We start from the raw sequence: 9,092 nt of genomic DNA, 5'->3' as shown, positions 1-9,092 counted from the left end.
CAACATTATTAATAATATGCAATAGCTTGTGAGATGAATCTGATTTTGATACAGGATAATAATAGCTTGGGGCTTACAAGTGAGAGTGTGTTCTTGTTCATCTGCCTGGCTTGTACTTTGACCAGAACAGAATTGGAAGGTTATTCTCCTATAAGGGTATAGATGACTAGAATTGGCCGAGCTACAGGAAGCAAGTACACGCAATTCTAGATGGATCCAATGTGTTACCAAACATGTACTTAGTCTTCACTGAGAAGCAGTGCAGAAGTTGTGCACTGCTCACATAGCCAGCGACTTGGGAGCAAAATTGGCCGACATGGTGATTTCTGATGGCTGCAGTGTAGTAGAAAAGGATAGAGATGAAAGAGGTAATAGGAAATAATATTATAACTATAGGGTTATTTTTGGACTCATAATCTTCTTAAATCATATTATTACTAGTGTTATTTTTGGACTCAGATTATTTTCTTAGTGAAGCACAACAAAACCAATCCAAGACACCAGAAACTGAGCAATCTTTAAAAAAAATATTAAATCATCCAGGGACCAGGAATACTATCAAAACCAAGTTGCCCAACTCAATAGGGCAGAGCAGATATAACTAACACCAGCTATTAATTTCCAGTGAACGATCAAAACTCAGATTCATGGGGAACAATAATTTCGGTGTTCCAAAACATAGAATACCAGTCAAAATGTAAAATGACATGTCCTCAATATAGTATCCAGAAAATGAAGCAAAAACAAAATAATTGCAAAAGAATCAGCGGTAACGGCGAAGGGATAGGGAGTTGTTTCTCTTCCAGGTTGCCCTGCGGGATGGTCGTGCTTTGTGGTACCGATGACCTCTGCCCCGTAAACCCCTGTTGCTTTTCCCTGCAGAGGTGTTCCCGCGCAGCTCCCTGTGGTTGTGCACTGGCTTGCAGAGCCAGTTGATTCTTGGGTCATTTCTAATTGCAGTATGAGCAATATCCACCAGAATTATCTCAAAGTATTTATAAGTGGAGTCCTGATAGAAAAGTACAGCCAATCAACAAACACAGGATTCACAAACAGGTTTCAAATTCAAAAATACTAGTACAATAACAAACCTCATTGACCCAGTACGAATTGAGAACCCTGAGTCCACCCAGCTTCCGTCCAGCTCGCTCCTCAGCAACGGACCTCTTGCTCCGCTGAAATTTCAGTTGGGTAACACCCTGGTTTGTGGGCTTCCCATAAACAATACCTTTGGAAACTGGTCTCTTTCTACCACCCCTCCGAACACGAACCCGGTAAACCACATAACCCTACAATATCATAATCACAATCAACACTAGACCACAACAAATGAGGCATGGGTAACAGCTCTACAAGGACAGACAATTGGCACTATTTCAATTCTTCCACATCTATGACATAATGTGATGTATGCATTTACCAGGAGAAATCATGAGACATTCTTTTACAATGACAAAGAAAACTATTCAAAAACTCATGTAAATGAAATCATAAACAGGAGGTATGAAAATGGCAAAACCGAATGCGCCAACTAGTGATAAAAGTACAATTGACAAGAAAGACAATTCAATCAACCAGAGTGGTCAATAGTCTAGTTTACAGTGGCTGACCTCAGGAAGCACCCAACTATGTACAGTATATGAACCAAAATAAACACAAGTAAAATTTGTCCCTCTTAACAATAAAATTACAATGAGAATAAAACATGAGAAAAAATTGTTACCTGCTTAGCCTTATAGCCCAAGCGACGAGCCTTGTCAGGGCGAGTCGGCCTTGTCAAGCGAACAATGGAAGGTTGTTGGCGATACTCCCAGCACCTCACCCGCTGCAAGAAGCGCATAACATCAGACTGTTTCTTGCGCCATAGCTCTGAAACATACTTGTAGGCACCTGTGGCCAACCAAATCAACCAAAAAATATCAAACTCCAACACCAAATCAAATAAAAACAAATACATTGAGCTAAGAATGAGAAATCTAGAACGGAGATGACAAAGGAATCGACACCGTACCCATCGCGCAGCCTCCTCAGGGAACGGGTTCCGCTGCACCTACGGCAACTATGACCAGGAGTTAATAGGGTTTTGTGGCCGAGTCGAAACCTTTTACAGAAGCTCTTGTCTGTTTCATTGGGCTTCTCTTCTTCGTAATCTGGGCCGGGCCCAAGGATTTTCTTTAATAACTTCACAATTACTTTTTGTATACCTAATATTAATGGTTCCCACTAGGGTGGGCAATTAATAAAATGGTTCACCGGTGGACCAAGGGCCTCTTTAGTAATTTCTATTCCCTATCCCCAACCCCTATCTCTCTCCCTCACCCACCTGCCTCTCTCTCCTCCCTGCCCCACCGGCCACCGCACCCCCATCTGCTATCTCTCATACTCCACTGTTGGCAAGTTGATAAAAGGTACATCCTCAATGTCTCTTTCCACCGAACCACTTCTGGTGAGTGATGAGATCTTAAGTCATTATATCATCACTGGAAACAAAAATAAAGAAAGAAAAAACAAACATTATTCAGAAATTTTTTCTTCTCGAAATCATTCAATCTAAGATTCATCCATTTTCGATACCCGAACACTTTCATTCATCAATTCAGACCAAGAATCCACTCAAACCTTGACCTCGCATCTGAACTAGACATGCTTCAACAGCTTAAAGCCAGATCTATGTAAAAGAAAACAGTGTGAGGGAATTGGCGGTGAGTGAAGTTTGTGGTATCGACTAGATCTATGTTTCACTGTCAAGGACGGAGATGACGGTGGTGTCGTCGAGGTCAAGGAGGAACACATCAGAGGAAACGAGGGTTTTGCCAAACTTGTAACAGTGAAGTCAAATCCCAAACCAGATCCAATTTCTAAGCACAAACCATCTAGGTTTTCACCCTATGGAAAAGAAAAGAAAGAAAAAAAACAATAACAGTTGAAATTGAAAATGGCTCAAGAGTCACTGTCAGAAACCCCATATATCTTGCCATATCCATCTCTTTCGAGGAGCTTTTCTTTTCGCCGGCTCAACGCACAGGCACCGGAATATGTGCCCACACGACCCACCGCCCGGGCCGATTTGCAACAGCCTAGGCTTATAGTACCACCCCCGACATCACCGTTCCATTTACCGATTCAAGGTCATGTGCCAATCTTCCCTGTCCAAAATCACCATCATATTACACATCAGGTTCGCTACCGGTCTCTGATTCTGGTCTGCAGCAAGTTCAGCACGGCCAAGTGTGTGCAGCATCGGCAGCGATGTGCAGGTTGTAGGGGGAGGGTGGTTCTAGGTCTGTTGGGGAGGGAGAAGGTCATTATGGTGGTATTACTATTATACCCTTTTGGTAGAAATTTAATCCTGGCCATCAATCTGAAGAATATTCTTATATTCCAAGATCCAACGGTGGTTAATGATGGTCCACCGGTGGACCAAAAAAAAAGGTTGCCCACCCTAGTGGGAACCTTAATTAATAACTCTATTTAAGCACCTGCTTTTTTATAATTTATAATTTAATAAATATCCTAAAATTGAAATATAATTTTCACTTTTTTTTCGGAGTTCTCTCCACCACTGCCCTTATGGTGATCTAGGTGTTTTATCATTAGAGTTTTCGTTGAAAATAATATTTTACTACCAAAACTAGTGTTTTTTTACCCGTGCGATGCACGGGGAATACATATGTCGTATTTTATACGTAAATTAATACGTTGATTTTTTAAAATATTATAAACAAAGATGAAATATAAGAGTCTAAAATGCGATGTAAACAATTGATTAACTAATAAAAAGATTTGTTAGCGAAATCTCAAATTCTACAAAACATATAAGGTGACGGATTTATCGTATTTGATACATCAATCAATACGGTTTTTTTTTATACGTGAGTCAATACGTTGATTATTTTAAATATATTAAACAACGGATGAAATTGAAGAGTATGATACGCTGAGCATAGTGGCATAAAAGTCTTAAATTGAATCACTTGTTTGAAATTCGTGCCGTAGAATAACTAATAAACAAAGATAAAATAGAAGTTTCTGAAATGCGAAGCAAACGACTGATTAACTAATAAGAAGATTGGTTAGCGAAACCTCAAATTCACCAAAACATAAAAGGGGACGGTTTTACGGTGTCTAATAAACAGTAGCTGAGTTACTCTGCAGTGACCGCGATCATGAGCGTCAATTTCCGCTCACACATTCTCAAAAACTTCTTTGTAAACAAAATTAAAAGGAAAATTAGCTTGTACAGTGAACAAATAAAAGTGAATACATTATTTAATGAGAATAAAATAAAGGTAAATCTCTAATGGTAACAATGTTAATGTGAACCTTCTCCTCTATCATGACTTCTTGAATTGTAGAACATAATCCAAAGATTTTCAAGTCAAAAAATTACAGCAAGAAACTAATTCAAAAGGGAAAAGAGATCAGCATGAAAGTACGCCCCTTGGGAGCCATTTTTTACAGAGATAGGTAAAGCCTAAACATGTAAATGAAGACTTGACAATCTGAAGATATTAAGAGGTGTGGATCATTCATGCATATATCAATATGTAGAAAAGAAAAAAAAAAGACTAAACAAATAGAGGCTCTTAGAGTTTCATTTATAAGCCAACCGGAACTTGATGCCACTACTGCTCTAATACCAATGCCAACAATATAAAGCTGACTGCTAATCATAAATAAATAAGAGTAAGAATGGTAACAGCTTGAAATGAAAACCAAAACATAAATTTCATAAAAACCCAACAGGGAACAAATCAAGGAAAAAATATTACTTCTCATACAAACTTTTAAGTCAAGGAAAAAATCATAATCATGATAGATTTAACATTTAATTAAACGCACTTGTCTTAACCAAAGTGCGAAAATATTACTTCCCGTACAAACTTTTAAGTTTATTTCCCTGTAATTGAACATAAATAAACAAAAACTGTTCACAAATTAAAATATTTTATAATTCTCATACTACATTTTTTCACTACCAAATGAGTGTTGCCCTCTTTACCATTAACAATCTTATAATTCCAAACAAATGAAACCATGAGATCCCAAAACTGTTCTGACATGGATAAATATATATCAGCCACCTTCTAATTCCCCACATTGCAAAAAGATTGAGATAAGATCATACATGTACAGATCACAATATAAAAAAGAGAATGAGCAGCTTCCCAACTAAATCAACCATTGTAAGTTCTCGTTATTAAAACATATATTACATGTTTAAAGATGAAGAATCCCACAATATCCATGGTCTTTGCAAGCCAGCAAATAAGTTTGAGAACTCATATCCTCTAATTCACCTGCAGTTACTTGCTTATCCACTATGGTCTTTGCAAGCTAGCAAATAATTTTGAGAACTCCTTCTATCCTCTAATTCATCTGCAGTTCCTTGCTTATTCTGTAGATGAATCATCCTCAGTTCAAATCAAGTATGGCACTCTTTATCCAGCACACTTTCACAAAACCAAAAAAAAAGTCATTATAATATCTGGACAGGTCACATGTAATCAAAGAAGAAATTTTATAGATACCATGTAAGAGAGCAACTTGGAATTTTTACCCACAAAAAGTTATACAATATACACTAAAATCATTACCCCAACAGAAGCTAATCATCCTTGCATTTGCTTCTCCAACCTAGAGTACTTATCAACTATACATTCTTGCAAGACATTCAACTTTCTACTTTTTAGCTGTATATAATTTCATTTATATTATTGCTCAATATAGGCTGCAAAAGATAAGCTGCCATATGCAGCTAGAAAGGGCAATTTCTTACGTATGCAAAAACAGCCATGTAAAGAGGAGCTGTGCAGATAGAAGAAGCAAAAACAAAATGATTTTTGTTAATTTGAATTTTTATAATGGGACTGTTTAAACAAAATTTCTTGGAAATAAGCAGCTAGAATATGAAGGGGTGCATTTTAACCGGTGCAGCTGTTTGGAAATTGGAAGTAAAATGTTGTAACTGTCACATGGGGTGGAAAGAAAGTAGTGGGAATGTAAAGATTCAAAAATACCCTGTCTTTTCTTTTTTACCATAAACACAATCTAGAGTTCTAATCAAATCCATTAGAATCAGCAAATCACTTTATCTAAGCTTCTACACCTCAAACTTCTTATAATATTAGTTTATAAGTGTTGTGCAGTTACTTCTATTCAGGTTGATACATATCAGTGGTATTCTTCCTCACTCCTCAGGAACACAACATCAAGATTGTAAAAAGCGAGTATATACCTTACTTGTAACACTGCCTTATAATATATGAAACCAAAATCTTCCTTAAATCTTCTATTACTATGGTCTCCATCATACATCTCCCATGGAAAAGCCCTGAAATAAAGATAACTAAAGAAATCAGAAGATTTAGCTAATAGCTACAATAAGCTTGCACTGATGATGCTTTGAGCAGGCATGCCAAACCTAGAAATGGTTAAAATATACTAAGAAAGTTCTCATTCCCAATTTCCAATGGAGATAAAAAGTGAGACACCATAGAAAGATGATAATCAAGTTGCATATATAAGAATATACTGGACATAATAAGTGTTATCAACATTGAAAGAAAAAAGAACAAATAACTATAGACAACCAAATCTTGGCCAAAAGACATGAATATAACTCCCATAATTCTAGTTCTATTAGGTAGTTCAAAAAAAATTCAATATAAACCCAAAGACACAGTAACCAACCCTATGAATGAGAAAAAGTTGTTTGAGATGATTAGATATGCACTATTCACATACTGTATTAATCTCATGTTTCTAATAAATCTCAATGTATACTGCATAATTTTATCACCTTTTTCCTTTTATGATTTTTTTCCTTTGCTGAGTGTTTCTCCTTTGCAACAGTAGCAGCATCATTCCCTTCCTGTTTATTCTTCAGTTACAGCCTACAGAATCAAAGGAAAGTAGAAAGTAGTCCCATTCTTAACATAGTTCGCCGGATCAAACACCTCCAATACAAATTTTTCTCCCCTTCCAGCACAAAATAATTGATTAAAGATTAATAAGACACTAAACTCAGATTCTGCGGCTCTAATCTTAATTTTCACATGAATAATCAGAACTTCTACCTTGGTCTATTGTTTTGTTGCCATCATCCACCTTCTTCTCTTAATCTAATCCTTATTATTCAGCATGTGTCATGAACTCAGAAGCTGAAAGAAACCCCCGATTAATATTTGATTTGAGAATATTCAGATAAGGAACCTGCGACATCAAATCAACCATATATGTTATACATGTCATAGTACTAAGAAAGTAAATAGAGTAAGGGAAATAGAGAATGTAATAGTGCAAACTGTGTTGTTGTAGCGAAAAAAAACAAAGACAAAAAATCCACATCTCTTCAGAAATCTGAGCTCACTTCATGAAACGATTGTAAGCATATGGGAGACGGTGCTTCTTCTCAGGTGCTGCAAAAAGAAAAATCAATTTACAAATAAGGACACACATGAATGTTGTTGGGAACTGAGAAAGAAAATCATTTGTAGAGGGCGTTATGAGTAATGTGAACTGTAACTTAGTTTTGACTTTTGATACGATTGCAAGCATGGACTTTTATACTGAAGCTGAATATTAAAATTAAAGCAAATATTTTAAAAAGGAACAGAGCTGCCACTCACAATTTTCAAGGAGGTTCTGAGTTCCCAAGCACGGGCAGAGGTTGAATCAACTCCTCCCATGTCAGGGTATTGGACCCCTTCTGCCAGTGTTCTCAGGATTCTCTATTGGTCCCATTCCTCTTGAACTTGAACCTGGTCCAGCATAACTTATTTACCCTAGGGGAGCGGGTAGCTCGGGGCTTGGTTGGCACCTGATAGCCATTAAATCTATGATCTAGCCTCTTCTGCAACACCATAATGCTGGAACCATGTCAAAATAAGGATTGATCAAACGCATAACATCAGCAACCCAATATCCATAGTCCAAAAAACTTGAATACTTGCTTGACCCCACCAGTCTCAATTTGAAAGCCTGAAAATAAATGCACATAAATTAAGAATCACTCTATTAAATTAAGTTGTGAATGATAAAGCATGTTGTCTGATAGACAATAAACTCCAATAACCACTCTTTCAAACCAATTGAGCCCGAGAAGACAGAATATTTATGAAGAAAGATTAAATGCATCTTTTTCATTTGCAAGAAACAATATTTCAACAGTTTACATTTTGTTATGCAACAAAACTCAACCCATATGTTAATGGTTGTGGTTAGAATAAGATAGTTCCAAACCTTCACATAGTTACTTGTGTCAAGAGTGAACCGATGATAGATTCCAGCAGGTAAAATGATGAGATCACCGGCCTTCATCCAAATGCGAATCCATCGATCACCTTTGTCCCGCACATCTAAGTAGCCACTTCCTTCCAAATGACTATTGATTTAAATGCTGTAATCCAAAACCCAATTATCTAAGCATAAAATTAATTTCAAAAGAGAAAGCCATAAATCAAGCTCAAAATCTAATATCCGGTAAAAATTCCCAATGAACAGAGATGAATTTTTGTTCTTTTACACAGTTAACAAACGCGGGAACATTAAAAAAACAGAAAAAAGAGGAAGTGAATACCTGAGATGTCGCTATTGCGCCATGCAGAGGATTGAGGCCGTCCATCAAAAGATGATGCACCTTCATTCAGTTGTAGATCTGTGAATTAGAATGCTGTTATATTGTGTTTAATTAATTCTGCAGCATAATGGTATTGCCCATTTAAACTGGCTCAAATATCCTCCATTAACAATTCTCACACTTTCAATTTTCACCATTTCCCCTTCAACCAAATTATGCCTTCCTTCATTGAATCATCAAATCGAATAATTAAAACAAAATCAAATGCATTCAAACACTTCTCATAATAGTGTGATAAATAACTTCAAATCAAATTGATACATATTCCTATACTTTCCAAATAATCTCAGTTATAAATCAAACTTATTTTTTAAAATTAGTGAAAATATGACAACATCCTTTTGCTCAATCTTTCGGACAGTGTCAATAGTAGTTCATGTCAAGGAACATCATGGCATCTTATAAAACTTTCAATCTACAAAATTGTCACCCCTGGTCTTCTGTTCAGGAT

The 9,092-nt window shown here is 36.6% G+C and overlaps 1 protein-coding gene and 1 long non-coding RNA gene across 3 annotated transcripts; both read right to left on the bottom strand.

Annotated features, from left to right (window-relative positions):
• Positions 1 to 598: 598 nt before the first annotated feature.
• On the bottom strand, positions 599 to 2,163 carry LOC130741042 (60S ribosomal protein L15-1-like). The gene is made up of 4 exons (XM_057593810.1): positions 2,012 to 2,163; positions 1,724 to 1,890; positions 1,092 to 1,289; positions 599 to 1,009 (listed from the first exon to the last, which is right to left on the bottom strand). The coding sequence occupies exons 1-4, from the start codon at positions 2,013 to 2,015 to the stop codon at positions 764 to 766; spliced, it is 615 nt and encodes a 204-aa protein (XP_057449793.1). The 5' UTR covers positions 2,016 to 2,163; the 3' UTR covers positions 599 to 763.
• Positions 2,164 to 5,357: 3,194 nt separating this feature from the next.
• LOC130735870 (uncharacterized) lies at positions 5,358 to 7,177 on the bottom strand. 2 transcript variants are annotated; one of them, XR_009018587.1, is made up of 4 exons: positions 7,080 to 7,177; positions 6,803 to 6,896; positions 6,239 to 6,334; positions 5,382 to 5,453 (listed from the first exon to the last, which is right to left on the bottom strand). It is a non-coding gene; the product is annotated as an uncharacterized LOC130735870 (long non-coding RNA). The 2 variants fall into 2 exon arrangements; XR_009018588.1 differs by lacking the exon at positions 7,080 to 7,177 and having other exon boundaries at positions 5,358 to 5,398; positions 6,803 to 7,064.
• Between the last annotated feature and the right edge of the window lie 1,915 nt (positions 7,178 to 9,092).

Source organism: Lotus japonicus, chromosome 2, assembly GCF_012489685.1.
Source record: "Lotus japonicus ecotype B-129 chromosome 2, LjGifu_v1.2".
In the NCBI taxonomy this organism is placed as follows: Eukaryota; Viridiplantae; Streptophyta; class Magnoliopsida; order Fabales; family Fabaceae; genus Lotus; species Lotus japonicus.
This window is presented reverse-complemented; position numbering and strand designations above follow the sequence as displayed.